At 39.2% G+C, this 23,055-nt stretch overlaps 1 protein-coding gene and 1 long non-coding RNA gene across 2 annotated transcripts in view; one reads left to right on the top strand and one right to left on the bottom strand.

Moving 5' to 3' along the window:
* The window catches only part of LOC125277772, a 4,348-nt gene extending 2,101 nt beyond the window's left edge, over positions 1-2,247 (bottom strand). Inside the window, exon 1 of the long non-coding RNA XR_007186984.1 lies at positions 1-2,247. This exon is cut by the window's left edge and continues 261 nt beyond it. This is a non-coding gene — a long non-coding RNA (uncharacterized LOC125277772).
* LOC125278735 (centrosomal protein of 128 kDa-like) overlaps positions 1-23,055 on the top strand; it is a 168,896-nt gene that overhangs the window by 142,438 nt on the left and 3,403 nt on the right. The window contains exons 12-16 of the mRNA XM_048208080.1: positions 8,996-9,131; positions 9,220-9,359; positions 13,664-13,924; positions 14,034-14,642; positions 15,461-15,625. Of these exons, the coding sequence (XP_048064037.1) occupies positions 8,996-9,131; positions 9,220-9,359; positions 13,664-13,924; positions 14,034-14,642; positions 15,461-15,625 (1,311 nt within the window). The remainder of the gene's footprint in view (positions 1-8,995; positions 9,132-9,219; positions 9,360-13,663; positions 13,925-14,033; positions 14,643-15,460; positions 15,626-23,055) is intronic.

Genomic DNA, 23,055 nt, shown 5'->3' on the forward strand with positions numbered 1-23,055 from the left:
TGGGATTCAGACAATCAGGAGGAGATGATGAAATTGATATCCACTTGGCCACTCACCACCTCTAACACCCTGGGTAGGACATCAGTGGTTCAACACAAGATAACATTAATGGACGACATACCCATCAAATCCCGAGCATATAGAGTGTCTCCTCTAAAGAAACAGGTCATAGAGGAGCATGTTGATAAGATGCTGCAGGACGGCATTATTGAGCCATCCTTCTCACCTTGGTCATCCCCGGTGGTCCTAGTCCCCAAACCTGATGGATCATATAGGTTTTGTGTGGACTATAGGAAGCTAAACAGCAAGACTGTACCTGACGCTTACCCAATGCCCTTGATTCATGACATCCTTGAGTCCCTTGAAGGTGCATCTTGGTTTAGTTCGTTGGATTTACAGTCGGGGTACTGGCAGGTGGAGATGGAGGAGTTGAGTCGAGAGAAGACCGCTTTTATCACCACCAAAGGATTATTTCAATTCAAGTCTATGCCGTATGGACTCAGAAATGCCGCTGCCACCTTCCAGTGTTTGATGGAGAGGGTGCTATCTGATTTGAGGGGGAAGTTATGTTTTGTCTACATCGATGACATCATCATATATTCAAAGTCACAAGATCAACACATTCAAGATATCAGCATGGTTCTACATAAACTTACCCAAGCCAACTTGATGCTGAACATGAAGAAATGCCACTTCTTCAAACGCCAGCTCAAATTTCTAGGCCATATTGTCTCTGAGAGGGGTGTGGAGATTGATCGAGAAAAGACCAGGGCCGTTGATGAGTTTCCCCCTCCACAAGATCTCAAAGCCCTTCAGAGGTTTTTGGGCCTGGCAGGGTGGTATCATAAGTTCATTCCCCACTTCGCTGACATATCTGCTCCCTTGAACCACCTTAAAAAGAAAGGAGTAAGGTGGGAATGGACTCCAGAGTGTCAGGCTAGTATGGATGCTCTTAAACAAAGATTACAGAACTCACCTGTGTTGATACAACCTAACCTCAACAAAACCTTCCAGGTTCACACGGATGCGAGTGATGTGGGACTGGGCGCCATCCTCACTCAACACTCGGATGAAGGAGAACAAGTGGTGGCGTATGCATCACGGACCTTAACAGGGGCCGAGAAGAATTACAGCACTTCTGAAAAGGAATGTTTAGCAGTGGTGTGGGCTGTTGAAAAGTGGAGGCATTACCTGGAGGGATGTCCTTTTGAGGTTTTCACGGACCACTCAGCACTCTCCTGGGCATTCAACTGCCCTAAAACCTCCTCCCGACTAACCCGCTGGACACTCCGCCTGCAACAATTCACCGAAAGGGCTGCCTTAACGTGGGACCTGACGCTTTATCCCGGGTCCAGGAGCCACTTTCTACTGATGATGCCCCATGTCTTTCCATGTCATCGCAACATTCGTCCACTTTACCCCACTTGCTGGAAGAAATCGCTCAAGCACAACGTTTGGACAATACTATCACTCACCTGCAGTCTGGCATCAAACCTCGATCAGTCAAGGAACAACCCATCACCTTTGAAGACCACCAGGGGGTGTGGTACCGCAAGGTTCCTTTAAGGAATAAGGGAGAGAAGTATCAGTTGGTAGTACCATCCTCGTTAACCACTGACTTCATGCATTATTACCATGATAATCCCCTAGGTGGCCATCTGGGACAGTTGAAAACCCTGCTAAAATTCCTGGATGTGGCATGGTGGCCATCCGTCAGGAAGGATGTGTGGCAGTATGTCAAAGGCTGTGAGGTATGCCAGAAATATAAACCCAGCAATACAAAACTGTCTGGATTTATGCAGAGTTCTCCGATCACGGAACCGGGATACATGCTAGGGGTGGACCTAATGTGACCATTTCCAAGCAGTAAAAAACAGAACACTTACCTCCTTGTCATTGTGGATTATTTCACTAAGTGGGTGGAAATGTTCCCATTGAGAGACGGCAAGACCCAGAGAATAGTGAAAATACTCAGGGAGGAGATATTTACCCGATGGGGGGTGCCCAAATACCTGGTGTCTGATAGGGGGCCCCAATTCACTTCCAGCCTTCTGGGCGATCTGTGCAAGACATGGGGTTGTGTTCAAAAATTAACAACAAGCTACCAGCCACAGTCAAATCTAACTGAGAGATTTAACCGAACCATAAAGACAATGATTGCTGCTTTTGTGGGTCAACAACATCAGACCTGGGACCAGTGGCTGCCAGAGTTCCGCTATGCCATCAACACCGCCCAACAGGAAACCACAGGAAGGGTGGGCAGATTCTGGGACCACTGGAACGCCTAATCCATCGGCCACCGGCACCAGATCAAGCTGCATATTCCCTGGTGGAAAGACAAAACATCATGGCGGAGGAGGTGAAGAATAGAATGAGGAAGTGTCAAGCCAAACAAGCGAGGTATTATAATTACCGTAGAAAAAATTTATGGATTTATGTAGCGCGGCCACATTGGACTGAAACGGACTATTCCAACACGCATACATACATTTTTGTTTATATATATATATATATATATATATATTGTATATATTGTTGGTGTTTTGGTATATTGTTGTTTCTTGTATAATACACTTGGGTTTGACATTTATTCTGTTTATTTTGTGGAGTATTTTATTCAAACACGTTTAAAAGAAAGGGATTAAGAACCGGTTGACGTTGTGTAAACTGCCTTATATAGGCTGAGTGTTACAACGTTGGTCGCAATAACAAAGACCAATTTTATTTTAAGCCTAGGCATGCCACAGTTAAGAAAATAAATTTCTTAAATATATTTTATCATTCATCTATGTAATAAAAAAAGTATCCTTTTTACAGTTGCTCATGAGCTATTCTGATAAAAAAAATAAAAAAAAAAAAACTGGAGATCTCATAATTTTGGATCCATGGTTAACCATAATCATAATCTCTGATGACAGCATTTGTGATATAATAATAAAGAATAACTATCTATATAACCAAGATGGAGTGACTATTATCATATCTTTCCCATTCATATTTTATTTAAGTAACTATGTTACACACATGTCTGTTTTGAGAGCAGAGTCTAAACTTTCTTCATTGCACAACATTCCTCCTAGTTTGTGAATGCAATGCTTTCTAACTAAGTCCAAACCCAATTTTAACTGAATTTCATAAAAAGGTTAGAATGGTGCTGATTGACAGAAAAGTGCAGTAGGTTAACAAAATAAAGAACTGCTATGAGACTATTACCAATTTGTAAGTTGTGATGACAAGTCTAATTTTGAGGCATTCTCTGCAGTGATCACAGTATAGGCAGTACCTGCACCCACGCATGAGGAAGGGATGTCCCCCCACTCGTATGGTCAGTTATCCAGTTGAGCCTGTTTGGCAGTTTTAATGTCTTTATTCATCCAGTACGTTGGGTCTCACAGTCTGTCATGAGGACCAGGTGGAGCATGAGGTTGACTCTAAATGCAGCTGTCTTTCTCTCTCTGCATCTCATGGCAGGATGTTTCTGTTGTTGTTTCTGCATTAACTCAGTCTTTTCATTGTCAGCCCTCAGAAGTGTCAGCTTCTTCTTTCAGGGGTTGGGCTGAAGGCCCATCAACCAGTGCCCACATTCCTCTGCAGCCTGGGTCTTTGAGTCTTTTTCCCCCACTGGCATGCACAGTCCATTCGCTCTTGTTGGTGTTGGGACAGCTTCTTCTGGAAATTGAACACTCAGAGAATGGCATAAATCAAATTGACCCCACATAAATTGTCATCACAATTGAACATGAGCAATCTGCTCTGCTTTTACTTATTTTAAGAGTCTCATCCAATTGACAACAGCAGTTCTGTATTTTATTTTAATAAAGCAAGTTCTTCTTTGCAGAAAATAGAGCAAGCAAGTTTTTCTTTGCAAAATGCAGAAACGAGCAAACTAAACTATTGTGACGCAGACTCAGGCTGGTTGGGATCCATAAGCGGTTTATTGGCAAACAACAGGAATACAGTACAGGCAGGCGTGGGTCGAATCACCAGAGCAAACAACAGTGTCAGAGACAGTCCAATAATCGTGGTCATAACCGGGCAAAAGTTCGGGGCTAGCAGCAAATAATCAGAGACGCAGTCCAGGCAAAGAGGGTAACAGGCAGGCGGCAAAACACTCAGAAGGTCAGTAATCCAAAACAAGGTCAATACACAGGCAGACAGAAAACAAGTAATAAACGCTCAGAAATTGTTGCGGGGCAAACAATACTTCACGAGGTGCGTGTGTGTGTGTGGGGCCTAAATAGCTGGCTGACGTGAAACAGGTGGGTCGTAATCAGGCCAGGTATGTGGGTGCTTGGGATTTGTAGTCCATTCGTGACAACTATATTTCTTAATTATTTGAACACATTATAAATAATCCTCACAAATACATCAAAATCAAACAAAACAAAATAACATTTTTCTTTCTTTACTTAAATCAATTTAATTTTAACTTAGTCACTCAATCTTGTTCTCATTCAACACAATGCAAAAGTTATTTCCATTAACACATACTAAAAATCTCTACAATAGATAAAATTTCAAGCTGTCCACCAGAGATTATGAATACATATTTCAGACAACTTCAGATGACAAATAACAGGATATAATAAAACTATATTTTTGCTTCATTCAGTTAATATTGTACTGTTTATTAATTTCTCTTTTAAGTAGCTCCACATTTCATGTATATAGTATTTTTCTTTAACATTTAACCTATCTGAGACGATGTATAATAATAATAACAAAACAAAACTAATCAGCAGAATTATCTAAATACAGTTGTACATATTGTATCACTACAAATTTGGAACAGAATACTTTGAAGATAGCAGCACACTCGATCTAACACAGCTGGGACAGAACAGAGCAGAACAGGAAGCCTTTTTACAATCCAATCCAATCTCCTTTATAAGACGGACATCAACATACAAAAATAATTGCTGATGTGCTGCTCTGCTTTGACACCCACTCTGACAAGATTGAGTTATGTAGGACATTTCAAAAGTTATTTAGCATTTTAGGTTTTAGTGCCTTTCAAGGACTTCAATACACAAAAGAATAGGTCATGACCGAATAAATTCATCCATTAGATAAAACACTCAAAATATGTGACTAAACAAATGTTTATCATTTTTCTTTATCATTTTTCTTTTAGAAGCACCATTTTGATCTAATACAGCCATGAGTCTTTTTGGGAAAAATGCAACAAGTTTTTCACACCTGGATTTGGGGATCCTCTGCCATTCCTCCTTGCAGATCCTCTCCAGTTCTGTCAGGTTGGATGGTAAACACTGGTGGGCAGCCATTTTTAGGTCTCTCCAGAGATGCTCAATTGGGTTTAAGTCAGGGCTCTGGCTGGGCCATTCAAGAACAGTCATGGAGTTGTTGTGAAGCCACTCCTTCATTATTTTAGCTGTGTGCTTAGGGTCATTGTCTTGTTGGAAGGTAAACCTTCGGCCCAGTCTGAGGTCCTGAGCACTCTGGAGAAGGTTTTAGTCCAGGATATCCCTGTACTTGGCCGCATTCATCCTTCCCTCGATTGCAACCAGTCGTCCTGTCCCTGCAGCTGAAAAACACCCCCACAACATGATGCTGCCACCACCATGCTTCACTGTTGGGACTGTATTGGACAGGTGATGAGCAGTGCCTGGTTTTCTCCACACATACCGCTTAGAATTAAGGCCACAATGTTCTATCTTGGCCTCATCAGACCAGATAATCTTATTTCTCACCATCCTTGCGGGCTTTCATGTGTCTTGCACTGAGGAGAGGCTTCCGTCGGGCCACTCTGCCATAAAGCCCCAACTGGTGGAGGGCTGCAGTGATGGTTGACTTTCTACAACTTTCTTCCATCTCCCGACTGCATCTCTGGAGCTCAGCCACAGTGATCTTTGGGTTCTTCTTGACCTCTCTCACCAAGGCTCTTCTCCCCCGATAGCTCAGACGGCCAGCTCTAGGAAGGGTTCTGGTCGTCCCAAACGTCTTCCATTTAAGGATTATGGAGGCCACTGTGCTCTTAGGAACCTTAAATGCAGCAGAATTTTTTTTTGTAACCTTGGCCAGATCTGTGCCTTGCCACAATTCTGTCTCTGAGCTCTTCAGGCAGTTCCTTTGACCTCATGATTCTCATTTGCTCTGACATGCACTGTGAGCTGTAAGGTCTTATATAGACAGGTGTGTGGCTTTCCAGCTGGACTCAGATGAAGGTGTAGAACCATCTCAAGGATGATCAGAAGAAATGGACAGCACCTGAGTTAAATAGATGAGTGTCACAGCAAAGAGTCTGAATACTTAGGACCATGTGATATTTCAGTTTTTCTTTTTTAATAAATCTGCAAAAATGTCAACAATTCTGTGTTTTTCTGTCAATATGGGGTGCTGTGTGTACATTAATGAGGAAAAAAATGAACTTAAATGATTTTAGCAAATGGCTGCAATATAACAAAGACTGAAAAATTTAAGGGGGTCTGAATACTTTCCGTACCCACTGTAACTTCAAGACTCAACAATCCGAAAAACAGCAGACTAGAAACAGAGGGTTTTTCTACTCACCTCTATTTTAATCCTTGCTTTCAAAGCATCTTCCGAAGCCAATGGGTCGGGATGAACCAAACCGGACTAGACCGAACCTAACCGGGCGGAAACACCAAAACTGATGCAAAAACTTGAGAGATTCAGGCTGTGATAACATTGATGAAAAATTATTTATTCATTACAATTAAATTTAGAGCCTCACACACAAACTTTAATCGATAATGAAAATGTTTAATAAAACCAAAAGGTAACATAACAACTAGGAAGAAGTAATTAATCGTTAATAATACAATTTTAGAGTATTATAAAATCCAGAGTTTTGTATCTAATAGATGAAGATCAAAAAGAATTAAAACATTTGCAGATAAGAGAGAAGCAGAAGCCAAGGAGAGCAAAGGAGGGAAAAGCTAAATTATCAACGACTCAGTCGATATTATACCATAATCATATAGGGAAATTCCCAACCCACTCAAACTAATGTTTTTGTCCTAATGAGAAAAGGTTACATGGTTTTACCCATTATATCATAAACTGGTCAGATACCAAAAATAGATATAAAAGTTGTTTTGACCCTTAGGGAATTTTACAAATCTTACACTATCAAATGCCAGCAGAAATAATAACAGACATATTTTGATCAGATTCAAATGAGCAACTAATTCTGAAAAAACATCACTTCTGCAGTACTTGGCAGGCGTCCAATATCTAACCACAAACGTGTCAGCATGACCTATCACACCGGAACACTTGAAGAACAATTGAACATAACAAGGATACATACTCTTAAATATAAAATAAGAATAACCATAAGGGTATAACCATATTTATATATAATCATAAGCCATAAACGATTAACATAAATATTAATAAAAATGCATGAATATGAATATAAACCATTTTGGATCCATCAAAACATTATTGAGTTATATTGACCTTTTACCTATGCATTAATGTATACCTTGGTAGGCAAGTTTGTATAGTTTGCATGTACATAAACAACACTCATTAAATATATAGAGTTCTTGATAATAAAAATGGAGAAGATTTGTTCCATTTTGTCCACTGTGTGTCTATTTCTTTCCTTTGTGACTTCAAGTCACATAGCAAAACCTGTCTGTTGAGTGGAGTCCAGTTCACACCTCAGGTCTAAGGACTGAGGTGAACAATGGGGAAGAATGGTGATAGAATTAGCCTGCTCAAAGACATGCTAATGTCATCATTCTTCCATTTCACAAATGGTCAGGGTGATTGTCTTGATAGGCTTATCTGCTAGCCTATCTATTCCCTTGCTTGCTTCTCTTGGAGGTGTGGGTTTTGGAGTCTGTGATTTTCATCATGGCAGATGAGGTGATGAGGGGACTCTTCCCTCATGTCTGCCTGCTGATGACTACACAATTAAGGGAGGGGAAGCTTACTAATGAATAATGAATAATATCTATCGTAGAACTTCAGAATATTTGCAGTGCACCAGTCATGTGGACTGTATTTATAAAACCTGTATTTGGCATCCTTTATATCAGGGGTCAGCAGTCTATGGCATGTGTGGGGAGAGAGCTGTATTTATTTAATTTAAAGTACCTCACACCTGCATACAGTTCTACATGTTGAGATAATCATTCCACATTGTAACACAGTGCATTTTATCACAGTTTTTCTCAATTGCTAAAACACAATTTCTGAAACCTTGCTCCATTTTCGGAAACCATTAAACACAAAACCTCATAACAATTGAGAAAAACTATAAGTTGGGAGCTATAAATACTATTAAAGTGTGAGAATTAAACTGTTCAAGTCAATGAATGTGCGCAGCTCTGACCAACCATTAGCGCGACCTCTGCGCATCACAGGCTGCTGAAAGCATGATGCAGATCAAGATGCATCACACAAGTTAAGTCTGTTTGACTGACAGCTTACAGTTTGTCCTCTGTATTTGTTGAGCAAAGTTAAAAACTATAATGCTATAAACTTCAGAGATATTCAACTATTCAAGTATATACAGTAGAGTACTATTAAACAAAGTGACAGGGATTTTCATGTGCTTTCATGTGTAGTGGAATTCAGTGGAGTTACATTGGAAATCTGTTATTCAAAGTCTAATTTAAACCTACAAACTTGTAGGATTTTGACAAATTTTATGGAAAATTTGTATTGGCACAGTGATTAACTAGGAAACCTAAAAATGACACTTCATGACAAAAATGTTGCTGACCCCTGTTTTATATGGTTGAAATTAGGACTATATTGATTTTTTTTTTTTTTTTATATTTTACATTTACCACCATTTAATTTGCAATACAATTATTACATTATAATACCCAGCCCTATATGAAAGCCTTATGGGGAATAAATGCATGGTAAAGAGTGAACAGCCCAGACAAAAATTAACTGATTCAAATGGTTTGGAAAAACATGAGGGCTAATTAAATTGTGGACAGAGTTTTTTTTATTTTTGAATGTGTCGGTCTGTGATGTTGGCCTACAGATGGATCGCATGCGTTCTCAGCTTCTGAGGATGGAGCAGGATCGTGTAGATTTGCAGAGGGAGTTGTCTTTACTCTCATCTCAGCAGAGAAGTGCAAGGAGACCGCAGGAGAGAGGGGTCACAAGCTTTGACAGTGGTAAAATATGTTGTTATGGGTGAGATTAGAGTGTTAGATTGTGTACTGTTTTAATTACTATGTGTGTCTGTGTTTGTATTTCCCCTAGGATGCACAGACCTGGAGAGAGAGATTGAAGAACTGCGGGTGCAGCTGGGTAGAATCAGTGTTTCTAGTGAGATGGAAGAACTGAAAAAATGCGTAGAACGCAAAGAGAGAGAGAAAACTCAGCTCGCTTTCCAGGTTGAGGTTTGTGTGTTTGATATTGTTTTATGCGAGTGCTCAACAGGTCATATATTATGTCTGGTAAACATTATTTTTCATAATGGTTTCATTAAGTGCAGTGAGCGAGTTATAGCCCCAGGCTTCCAGCCCTCTGCCTACATCAGGGATGGGCAACTCCGGTCCTGGAGGGCCAGTGTCCTGCAGAGTTTATCTCCATCCCTGATAAAAACTCACTTGCCTATAACTTTCTACTAATCCTAAAGACCTTGATTAGCTGGTTCAGGTGTGTTTGATTAGGGTTGGAGCTAAACTCTGCTGGGCAGTGGCCCTCCAGGACTGAAGTTGTCCATCCCTGGCCTACATGCTAAATAAAAACAATGACACCACTAAGGATGAAAATGATGTTCTAAATATTTGAAGGCATTTCTGGTACTTGATCATGAGTGCTTAGAATTACATGTCTCTCTCAAAGATATAAAAAGTAATTAGATGTAAAAGAAATAGAATCATCAGGGGTGTAAGGACTTAGCCTATTTATTAGCTCAATTTAATTGTTACAGGGAATAAGAATTGAATCAACTGTAAATGATTCACTGTAAATGATTCAGAATTAATATTTAACACTTCATCAATTATTCGTCCAGCGAAAATTGAGGTTAGAGTATTTTACCAATTCTGGATAAAATATTATTCTGCGGCCAACAGTAACAATATTTTATTATGATTATTGTTATTATTGTAATTATTATATTATAAGCAAGAGGTAACTTGATCTTTTACGTTTAAGGCAGTAATTTGACACACAGCACAAGAAACTCGTATATGTGAAAATCAAAACAAGGTTTATTGACTACTTCTAATGATTACAGGAAACTAAGGCTAAACACACACACACACACACACACACACACACACACATACATACATGCACACACATTCGCGGAGTTGATGAGTTTTGAAAAGTCCCAAGTTCAGTGCTAACTTAACTCATAACCTGAGGAAAATCACAAAAGCAGAGCTTTGGCTTGATTCTTTAGGTTTAAAGGAGTTTCACCAGTTTCCAGCAAGAGAGAGAGAAGTTTGCTTGTACCTGCGTTTGCTGTGACAGCTGAGGTAATCGGGTTGTTCCGTGACTCGTGTACAGCGGAATCCCGTTCTGGATTGGCTGTCTTTCAGGTGACGTCTTCTCGGGAAAGCCCTGTGGGTTGCGCGGAAGCTTTGAAGGATGCTGCTGGCTGGTGCAACGCGCTGTTCTGAGCGTCTGGCTTGAGCGGCTCTCTTCTTGGGAGACTTTGGTCAGATATTTCACAGAGGGTTGCGGAGTCTGGATGTGACGGCTGTCGAATGATCAGCGGCGCAGCTCGTGGTTGAAGTCGGGTGTTAGATGGAAAATCATCCCCGGTCAATCAGTTATCAATGACCCATGCGACTTTTCCGCCGTGGTCAAAGTAGCGGTGCTTCGGCTACCGGGCTTCAACGACTGTGCTTCAGTCCGGCTTCTGACCGATTTCGAGCGATTTCTGACCGACTTCTGACTTATTTCCTGACTGATTTCTGACTTCCAGCCCTAGCTTGTTTGGACAGCATAGTTTTAAAGGAGCGATCCTCCAATGAGACGTTGCTACGGAGATTAGACACGCCTCGTCTATTGTCTATTGATCACATCGCGTGATATCTGCAGAACATTCTCCTGTTTTATTAACAACTTTATAAAGTTTCTTAATATTTTCCTGATACTGAATTTCAATGTTTCATTCACACAGAATTACAGAGAATTATAAACTCTGTATTTAGAGCTCAAACATGACACACTTCTTCCACACATATTACTAGACTGACCTAATTAAAAACAATGATTACAAGATAAAGAAAATGCATACGGGAATACAAACATATAATGCATTGACTCCAACATGTTAGTAATCCCATCATATCATGCGTTATTCTAGATATAGTTAATATTTTAACAGATAAACAATTGTCCCCTTTTGAGATTCAAGATTGAGTCCTTAAGCATAGTTTACACTTTGACCGGAGTCACGAGTGACCGGGTCAGGATGGATTGCTCAATACAAGGGAGGTATTGATAGGACAGATTCGTCTTTAAATCCGTTGATGGGTGTTTTCCTGTTCCGTCCGATAATACAAGAGGGTTTTGTGAGAGAATCAATAGATTTAATGTGATCAGATCCACGTGATGGGTTCTGATTAGTTTATTGCTGATGAGCTAAGAAGTCCTTTAGACAGAGTCCTTTGTTAAAAGAAGTCACATCATCACTTCTGTTAAGGCTAGGTGTTTCCTGTCAGGAAATGGATCTTTTGGACCAAATGAAGCTTTGTTCAATCATGTTGTTCATTGATAAAGTCATTGGTAAGTTCTGTCGAGCGATGCCCTACAGGGGTGTGATTCTTCCAGAAAAATACGGATATCTGGATTTTCCGACCTGAAAATGATGCTCTCGTAAATCATGCAAAAAAAAAAAAAAAAAAAAGGGGGGGGGGGGGTTGCGGCGGTTGCGATGGGTCGAGTATTGGTAAACATAATGACCGCCGCTGTCAACGTTTTTTGTGCCTCTGATTCATGTCGTCATGTCACTCCGCAAGTAGTCCAATCATTTGTCACGATTGAAGTTCAAAGTGTACGCGCACCGTTATGAATGCGCATACAGTGAGGAAAAAAAAATCGCGCCGCATGATCTCGCAAAGCAACGCGCAGAGAGACCAGACAGACAGTGTACAGACTAGTGAGTTTTTGTGACAATTGTGAGGGAAATACACAATTTATTCCCATAAACTATGTAGTCAGCCGTTCTCCCTCCCATCTGCACCGTGTGAATTGTGAACGCAGGCAGGTCAGTGAGTTACAGGGCGCTCCGTGTCTCCGTCCAGTTTAGGCTAGTAACTAATAGGCCTATGCTGTTATATAGTTTATAGGGGTGTGACGAGCGAGACTAAATTGTGACGAGATTTCTCGTCGAGGCGAAAAGTAGTCTCGTGATATTGCCATGACAGAGTGTTAGGATGATTAGGAAAGAATATGCCACCGCTACGTTTACATTACGCCTCCACTGTCGTTTTGCTTTGTATTTAAATAAAAAACATTTAATTCAGTTGGATAACGGTCGCCGCCGCTCCACATTCATAGAGTATGCGCGATCACGAAAGTGAAAGTAAAGGCGAGCGTGCATTCAAACGCGATTTCAATACCCCGCATTTGAAAGCGGCTCCCTGACGAATACAGATATCTCTCAATATGAAAGCTATTTTAGGCTGGGCAGTGTAGTTGTAACCATCTCTCAGCTCTGTATCAAAGAAAAATTTAGTCTTATTTGCACTTTGAATATTGAGAGAGTGCGATTATGGTTGCATTTATTGTAAAGTGTTACCATAAAAATGAATAACAGTTTTCTCTTAATCTTATTAAGCACAAACAGTAAGGTTTCATTTGTTAACATTAGTTAATGCACTGTGAACTATCATGAACTAACAATGAATGACTATTTTTATTAACTAACATAAACAAAGATTAATAAATACTGCAGCAAAGATATTGCTCATTGTTAGTTGATGTTGGTTAATACATTAATGTTAATAAATGAGGTCTTATTGTAAAGTGTTACCATTTTTATTTATACTGTTTTTATTTCTGTGATCAGTTTGTGGAAAGAAGTTCAGTTAGGAGGTCAAAAGTTGTAGAAGCTCATAAATACAGTAAGGTCTGAAGAGACTGAAATCATACAGAAGAGAAGTCAGTCAGTTGAGTTAGTGGCAAAACCTTTTACAGTACTTGAGTATTGTTGTCTTTTACTGCATATGATAATTCATACTCAGAAAGTAGAACTGAAATGACATTCATTACAAGATGATTAGTTAAAACATTTCAAATACACCTGCAGAATATTTTTTCTAGTTGTGTATTTCGCTATCTTGTCTCGTCTCGTGAACTCAATCTCGAGTCTCGTCTCGTGAGATACCTGTCTCGTCACACCCCTAATAGTTTATATAGAATTAAGTTGGCATTAGCAGAGTTGTCTGTTTTGCAGCACTGAGCAGTTATTTTACATAACTTTATCATAAAAAAGTACAAAACAAGCCACGCCCCTCCATAAGCCCCTCCCCATAACAAAGCCCCGCCCCCATGGTAAGTGCACCGTATAGTTTCCTGCTTTTTTGTCCTTTGCCAATCACACCTATGAATCATTTATCCAATTATCATTCATAACAGTGTTCAGATGTCTGCTTTGTTCATTATTGTATTTGTTCTTTTTGTCTGTCTGTCTACATTTTCTTTCTTTCTTTCTTTCTTTCTTTCTTTCTTTCTTCTTTAGGCGCTTTCTGCAGATCTGCAGCGGCGTGAGCAGCAGCAGTTGAAGATGTTGGCCCAACTAAAGGAGATCCAGTCTCGTTCAGAAGACAACGGGTCAGAATGTGCCCGTCTGGAGGCCCAGCTTATGGAGAGCGAGAGAAGGAGAGAGGAGCTGCACTCTAAAGCTCAGGTAGCAGTCCGACAGTGGAAGACTAAGTGCAAGAGACTTGAGCGAGAGCTTCAGGAACTAAAGGAGGAATGCAGAAACAACACTGATAAATGGGTGAGACTTCCAAACTCATGGGTGGAATAAAAAAAGCTTTTTGCTACACTTTCCATTGTCAGTGAAGTCAAAAGCTTTGCATGTATAATTAATCTGTTGTGATCTTCAGAGCAAAGAGAGAGAAGGTGTTCTTAGCCAGCAAGCAGAGGGTGCACGCCGACAGCTCGCTGATGCCCTCGAACGTCTCGCTCAGCGTGAAGAGGATGTACGCCGCTGTGATGTGGATATTGCTGAAGCTCGTTCACAGCTTGTCACTTTAGAACTTGAGCTCCGAGAGGCTCGGGAAAGCTTGAGACGACACGAAGAGGAGGCCCAGAATCAGATCTCCTTACAGGTCCATATAAGAGAGGAAAACATCAGGCTGAAGGAGCGTGTGGAGCTCCAGGAGCGGAGGAGAGAGGAGGAGCAGAGATCTCTGCTTGATCTCCAGGGCTCTGTCAAGAACCTGAGCACTGTGAGAGCTGACCTCACTGCCAGACTGGCTGAGGTAGAGAGCTCCAAGAGGGATCTAGAAAAGCAGCTCACTGCAGCTCAGGAAGAGAGCTCCTCTTTTGGACGACAGCTGGAACTGGAGAGGCAGGTGCATCAGAAGGAGCTGAGCCACCTCCGAACAACACAGCAAGAATGCAAAGCAAAACAGGACAGAGACGTACACGACATGCTGAGATTATACCAGCGGGAGCGAGAAGAACTGGAGGCTCTCGTCAGAGACCTTAAGGTTTGAATTTTAATATTAAACATGAAACCTGTCTGTACATGATAATAGGAATAGTTCACCCCATGTAAAAAATCTTTCAGTATTTACTCACACTTCTGTAAAGCTGTTTTTTTTTTCTGTGCAGGGCTTGACATTAATGATTGTCCACTTATCCAGGACATCCACAAACAAACAATAAATAAATAAATAAGATTTAAAATTTGGTAACACAAAGACACAGCTAAAACAGTCTTTACATTACAGACACAGCACAATGAGGCACAGAGGCAACATTCAAAATCTGTTTGCTGACAGCAGACGGAAAATAAGAAGCATGCATATTATGTTGATTACAAAAAAAAAAAAAGAAAAAAAAGAAGAAAAAAAAAGGAAATTCATTGTCAAAAACTAAAAGATATCTACATGAAACTTATACAACCTGTATGGACTACTTTTATGTTTTTTTTTGTTTTTTTTTGCTTGATGACTATGAACTGTCACTGTATGCCAAGAGCTGTGTAATCATGATTCTGATTCCTTTTTTACTTTTATGTTCCAATGGAAAAAATAACAGAAGCTTGAACAGAGGCTTGCTGTAGGCTTGAATATTTAAACCTGTTGTCTTGACCGAGCCCTCTACAGAATAATATTAGCAGGTTTTCACCAGAGAGCAAGATTACACACAAAGGAATCTTAGGGATCTTAGAAATCTGCATTGATTTCTTGCTCCTAGAAATCCATCACAATTTCCTGCAAGCTATTGAACTACATCTTGTGGGAAGAAAACACAATAATATGATAATATAAACAATGATAATATTGTTTCTTTGATTGTGTAGTTGGAGGCAGTGGCGGATAGTGAGCTGAGGAGAGCTCTGCAGCTGAAGCTGGACAAAATGAAGACTGAATGTGATAAACTGACAGAGCAGCTGAGCTTCAGCAAGGAGAGTCACGCTCAGCTCCTCCGCAGATACCACGCCCTCAGAAAAGAGCTGGATGTAAAGGTATCACAGATTTTCTGACAGTTTCACTGGTCAAACAGTGGTTTTCACTGATAAAATTATAATAAGGATGAATACTTATTTTCTAGAGCTCTAGTCTGAAATTATTTATGCTTCATGTCATCTCTGGAATTAGATTGTTACATTGTGCAGCATAGAAGACAGATAACCTGCACAATATTGACAAAAATCATATTTTATACCTTGATATTGTAATCACAATGATTCATTTTGATTGCTAGAATTTACAATTAAATGTGGGGCATCTGTTTTTTTTATTTATTTATTATTTTTTTTTTTTTTATGTAGGATACCAGGAATAGCCAGGAATTATGTTCCTGAAATACATGTTTTATTATGATGACCTTAGCAGCATTAAAAAAATGAATTGTTATTGGTTACAACTGGGGTTTGAAATAAAAATACCTTTTTTGCTCACCAGCTAATCAGGCTACAAAATTTTAAAGTTACTGGCCATTCAGAACTTATAGTAACCAAAACAAAAATATCAGAAATAAACCAGGGGTTGGATTCACAAAACATCTTAAGGCTAAAAGCAGCTCCTAACTTGCTGATTTAGGATAAACTATAAGAGTATTTCACAAAGCATTTTAGTGCTAAAACTAGCTCCTAAATCTGTGAGCATTAGAAGTAGTCAAGAGTCCTCCTAACTAATCAGCAATCCACCCAAAGACACTGTTTACCATTAAGGCAATAGCGATAGAGCCTTGGGTGCTGAACCTTTTCTTCATAAATGTAATAAATATTTTTATTTATAGATTTGAATCTATGATAAAACGGCAAAAATAAATCTTTAATAAGTAAATAAATAATGTCCGATTACCTTTGGCAGTTGTTTTCATGAGTTCACACTTACAAATGATCAAATAGAGTAGAAAAATATAAAAAGAGTATTTGGTGTGCTGCCCAAGGGGATCGAGGGCACCGAGCTTGGAATTTAGCCCAAACCCAGAGTTCTCGCCCCTATCCCCACCGAGAGTGCGGAACGGGGTGGCGGAGGGATGCAGAAAACTGTCGAGGTTACTATAGGTGAGTCGGCGCTCGTCTGTGTTTCTATCAAGCTAATTAAATAATAATTAGTAGATCTAAAAAAATGTCATAATATTTAAAAAATGTATTAACAAATTTTTGTTTTTTAACAATTTCAGGGAATATATAAAACAATCAAATTCCACTAAAAATACCTTAAATATTGGGGATAAATTTAAGCATTTTTGTTTATGTATATAAAATTTTGCCATCAATATGAATAAATTAACAATGTATTCAAGACCTTTGTTAACATTGTTTTCATAGTACACAATAATATCCTTTAAAGGAGGGGATCACACAGTTTCTGCCAATCTCATGTTAATCTTGGGTACATATAGAGTAACAATGCATCTTTCATATCTCTGAAAAGTCTTCAGTTTTTTCATATTTATAAAAGATAGATACGCTAAACCCAGTCTTTCAGAAAAAATCCGAGATCCTCGAGGCGTGTCTGCTGTCAGTGCTGTGGGCGGAGCTAAAGAGTCACAAGCGCGCGGGAACAGAACCGTTCATGTTGTTTACATTTAATCAGCTCACCTATTGCCAACAAAACACAGATATATGATGCAGCTTTACTCACCGCCTCTGATCTGCAAATCCAGCGCCGAACTGGGACTTGTTTTCAAAGTATTTATCACCAAATTCTGGGAACAAACAAACATACATGCACTACTCCATTGCTGCCCCGGAAAAACAAACTTCATCCTCTGTTCCTTTAACGCTGGGTTCTTTGGGAAGCTGAAAAAGGTTATCTTTCACTCACAACCAAAAACACACTCCTTTGTTTACAGGAGCTGCATCTCATTTCAGAGGCTGCGTCCTCCGGAGGTTGCATTTGAAGGCTGAATACTTCAAGGATGTCATATTTAAGAAAAGTAACCATAATAAAGTTGACTGATATTCACTGTGAGGTGTAAAATACTGTAATTTCTTTCTTATGTTGAAATCTAACGGTTATTTTTTTAAAATGAGACTGTCTCGATGATGTATGCAGCCTTCAAAGGGTGCAGCTCCTGAATTGGGATACAGCCATTGTTGAAAAATTTCTCAGCTTCCGTATCCCTAATGAAACGCGTTGATGGACGTGCTCTTGCTCTTGCTCTTGCTCTGGGTGATGTGTGTGTGCAGCTTATCAGGGAGAAGTGCCTATACATGGAATTCCGCTCTCTTTTGACGTCATACTGGACACACTCGAAAAAAAACTCTCTGAATCCTGTACTGAAACCAGAAGTAGCAGATTTGGCACAGAAATACTCCGTCATACATCCAACTCGTGTTTTGAAACTTTGTCCATGTTTAGCATGAGAATGCAATTCTTTAACAGTGTAAATAACTCAGAATGCATGAAATAGCATTACACGGGGGATACCCCCCAGCCCCCCAAACCCCCACCCCCTAAAGAAAAACAGTATTTATGCAGTGCATTTGAAAACAGATAAAAAATAAATTCTGCCATTTCCTTACAAAAATGTCGGGTAATTTTACAATCAAAAAACATATGTGTTAACACTTCTTTCTCATTTATACAAAAGGAACATATATCATCAATATCAGAGTATCTTGAAATTATTGATTTAACAGTTTAGATGGTATGCAAAATTTGAAAATGTATTTCTTTAGTTTTGTTATTGATACAATATTTAAAGGGGATTAACCAAACAGTCTTCCAATTAATATTATCAATAATAGAGTTCCAAAAGTATTTTCCTCTAGGTGTTATTTTATTTTATTTTTGGAAAATAGTACAAATATGTTTGTTATTGCATTTTTTATCAATCAGTTCAAGACTCTTTAAAATTAATTTTTGTTATAGTAACCAAATTTATAATTTGGTTTATAATTATAATTTGGTAAAAGTTATAGTGAATATGACTTTTAACAAGATGAACAAGAGTAGGAGGAATATCTGTAATGACCAAATTAAATTCCTTAAAATGCACAGGGAGACTGTGGATTCACATGAATTGTTCATAAGTTAAAAGATTCCCATAATTATCAAACATATTCATAAGATGATTAATATTCCTGTTAAACCAATTCCTTAAAAATAAAGATTTATTGGCAGTCGTTATATTGGCATTATTCCAAATGAAGTAAGTATGAGGAAAGAAATTGTGCGAGTAGCAAATTTTCCAGGCTAAAAGCACTTGTTGGTGGAATTTAGGCAATTTAAGAGGAAGTTTAGAAATATTAAAGTCACAAGTTAACAGAAATTCTAAGCCACCAATTTGGTTAAAGAGACTGTGTGTGTAACGATTTGTACAGTTATTAATCAATTTATGGGTGGAATATGAATATAATAATTCATATAGTTTTATGAATTATTATTATGCACATACCGACCCAAGGGGGAATTAACCATATATGGTGAATTAACTACAACGAATTATAATCAATCACATATATGGTTAGTTCTGCTTTAATAATTATGTAGAGAACTACCGGTCCGTCCAGCACACCGGTAAGTTCACAGACTATTACGACAGAAATATTATCCTGTGGCCACAAGGATAAATTTCTAGGATAGCATCCAAACGTAGAGCAAGGATATTAGAATCAGAACGTTAAAGTGACTCGGTTGTTGTTGAATGAGCAAGTGAACAAAAGCGTGGATATGATGTGTTTAATATACAGAACGGGTAATACAAAGGTTATACGGATAAATGTACACAAGTAGATACAGATACATACAAGTGATAGTAAAGGCAGAAAAGAGAGAGATGATCAAAGAATGGCCAATTCCAACAGTTAACCTTAAAGAGCCAGCAAGGAAACCCAGTATTTAAAATCTTAACAAATACTTGCATATAGGTTCGTTGTGGTGCTTCGAGTTTCGGAGCGCTCAGTGTGGTGGTTGGTCCTTCAGGAGGTGATTTTCAGGAAGTTCCAAACGAAGGCTTAACTGGAAGTAAGATGACCGGAAGATAAAGAAGAGAGTCTGTCTCTACGGCAGGAACGTGTGCAGGAAAACTTGTGCATTGAAAAGACGCGTGTCGTGGTATTTTAAAGACAACAGACCAGAACGCCTTCTTGATAACGTCCTCCAATGATAGCGTTGCAATTTGGCGGTTTTCCACATCCCTTTGTCCTGTCTCCCGGGTTAATTTATGGTATGTCAAATCGGTGCATTTTCTTCATAGTACTATTAAACATTGAACGATGCATTTGACAGAAATGTAATGTACATGAGTGAATAGCTCGGACTCACAGCTTTACGGAGAGATCAAACTCGACAGGTGTCTCTCATCCCATAAAGAAGATACACTTTATACTCTAATACTATCGTTTAACATGAAAACTAACCTACTACAGTCAATTCTACGATTCTACACTAGTAACACATAAATGCAACAAGCACCATAATGGCAGATACATTCATATTTGCAGGTATAATATTCGTGCATACAGTCTTTATGTAGGGCTTTTGTATGTGTGTGTGTCTGTGGGTGCGTGCGTGTATTTTCTTTTTTATGACCGTTTGGAATTCGGGCCTGTCTCCTCGAAACCCGATCCGTGGTGGCTGCATCTCCTTTGAAGTCACAGAGGAGAGGTTTGGGACTTATTGAAATAGTCATAAAAAAAGAGTCTCGTGATCCATTAGTGTCTGCCGGTCCGGAATCAATGTAAGATTTACAAACCAAAGTCTCCATGAATTGAGACTTAAACACAGTTTATGGTGGGACCTGCTCATCCTTGAGACTGTGCAGACCCTACAGTGTGGGATGTGGGATTTTTTTAATCCAATTGACTTTAAAAGTTCTGTTAACATCTTTAAAATAAAGTATTTCCAAGCCCCCTTCAGCTTTCGTATTAGTAAGAACCCTTTTCTTAAAGGTGCCCTAGAATCAGAATTTGAATTTACCTCGGCATAGTTGAATAACAAGAGTTCAGTACATGGAAAAGACATACATTGAGTTTCAAACCCCATTGTTTCCTCCTTCTTATGTAAATCTAATTTGTTTAAAAGACTTCCGGAAAACACTCGGATCTCAACATAACACTGTAGTGAACAACAGATGTGATGGCACCAGAGCTTCACAACAGACATTCTTTTGTCCAACTTTGATTAATCAAAAGAATGTGAAAGGACCCTCAACGACAAGTAAACAACTATTGTAATCAGGACTGCCAAAGGTGGAAGACAGGAAAGATGACATCAACGGCCCATTGATGATAGGCTAATCTCATCATAAGTTGCCTATGTTCACCTCAGGCGTCCATGCCTGAGTTCAAGGTGTGAATGACCATGGACTCCTAGGGCTGCCAAACTGGTTCTGGCTAGAGCACAGCAAGAACAAAGAAATGCTCAGAAAGGAAGATATTTTCTAAACATATTGGCTTGAAATCACCAAAAATGTACAGGAATACTGTAAGGAACATGTCCTATGTGTCCTTGTACTCATCCAGGAAACTGTGCACACACACAGTAGAAACCACAACTGGAATAAAAGCCAATGCAACTACACCCACTGCGACAGAAGTGTGGTACCTCAACCAATTCACATCAAGTTTGGACTCTACGAGTTCAGAACACTGCCACAAGGACTTTGAGAAAGGTTTAAAAAATAAATACAGCATTTCCAAGGTCCTAAAGACATTGTCTTATTTACTTGTGTATTTTGGAACAATACAACAAGTTTCACAGGATGAAAGGTGGGCGTGTTAAGGGACGGACACCTGGAATGCTGTGACCCAATCACATCACCACAGCAGGAAAGGTGGGATTAGTAATCCCCTCCCCAATGAGAAGGAATAAAAGTTTTCCCAAGTAAACAGACCCTTGTTCTGAGTTTCTGACTTGACGAGGGAAGAACAACAGCACGACCAAGGTGAGACTCTTGCGAGTAAACCTTTCACCACATGGATCAAGCAGCCAAATTGCTTCTGCAGAGGACTTTGACTCCTGACCTGCATAACCCAAGTACCTCCAACCTACAGCAGATCCTACTGACTGACCACCATCTACAGTTCTCTGGATTACACAAAGACCTCCAGCACTCAGTGCAGCTCTGCAGCTGTTGGAAAGCAATCCAGTCTCCCACTGCACACGGAAGGATACCAGTGGACAACGTTTCCCATTCCCGGACTGATCACCCGACCAAATATAAGCTACCGTAAATATAAGCTAACCAAACCTATTCCAAAAGCTTTGGCATTAGGTTGTTGCTAAATGAGATTGCTATTTGTGTAGAGACTGTTTATCTAGGGTCAGCGTACACAGATAGATACATTAGACACGTTATCTGTATTCAGAGTAAATGCTTATTTACTTATTTTCAATACCAGCATCCAGAAAGACCACAATTGACTCCCTCATAGACTGCTAATTACCCATTCATTGCTTTGTCCAATCTGTTGCTCATCTACTTGGCATTCAGTTTTGTTAACATCCATTTGTGTTGTAGTTTGTAGTTTCTGTTTGATTATTGATTCAATTTTTCTTGGTAGTTTAGTCATTTTTCCTTAGTAGTTTAGTCATTTCCCTTCGTAGTATTTAGTGAGTGTGATATTTTACTCTTGTATATCTTTTTGTTAATAAATTAATTTTATTGCAAACTGTGTCATTCTTGTGTTGATAATCAGAGGCTCTACAAGCTCGCCCGAATCTCACTAAATCCTTCAGATTGGTCAGATGATAAACTTCCTCCAATTTATAAAATATTAATTCAGTTAACAATCTTTCATGATTGTTCTTTATTGTCAAGGTGAGAATCCTGCCTCTTGCCCCGAAATATTGGAAGGAATCATCTGACTCAATATTAATATTAATAAAAAATATTAATATTAATATTTAAGACCAAAATCACTATATTTGTGGTGCCCTCATGTGAGGCTAATCCAAAAATCACTACAACACCGACTGTTACGTAACAGTCGGGATCATTAATATGTATGACCCCAATATTTGCATAATGCCAGCCCATTGGACGCATTAGACAAGGAAAGGCAGTATTAACGGCTGGATCTGTGCACAGACAAGGTAAGCAAGCAAGAACAACAGCGAAAAATGGCAGATGGAGCAATAATAACTGACATGATCCATGATATCATGATATTTTTAGTGATATTTGTAAATTGTCTTTCTAAATGTTTCATTAGCATGTTGCTAATATACTGTTAAATGTGGTTAAAGTTACCATCGTTTCTTACTGTATTCACGGAGACGAGAGTCGTTGCTATTTTCATTTTTAAACACGTGCAGTCTGTATAATGCATAAACACAACTTCATTCTTTATAAATCTCTCCAACAGTGTGTAATGTTAGCTTTAGCCACAGAGCATAGCCTCAAACTCACACAGAATCAAACGTAACCATCTAAATAAATACTTTACTCACATAATTCGAAGCATGCATACAGCATGCATGACGAACATCTTGT

This window comes from Megalobrama amblycephala, linkage group LG11 (genome assembly GCF_018812025.1).
Source record: "Megalobrama amblycephala isolate DHTTF-2021 linkage group LG11, ASM1881202v1, whole genome shotgun sequence".
In the NCBI taxonomy this organism is placed as follows: Eukaryota; Metazoa; Chordata; class Actinopteri; order Cypriniformes; family Xenocyprididae; genus Megalobrama; species Megalobrama amblycephala.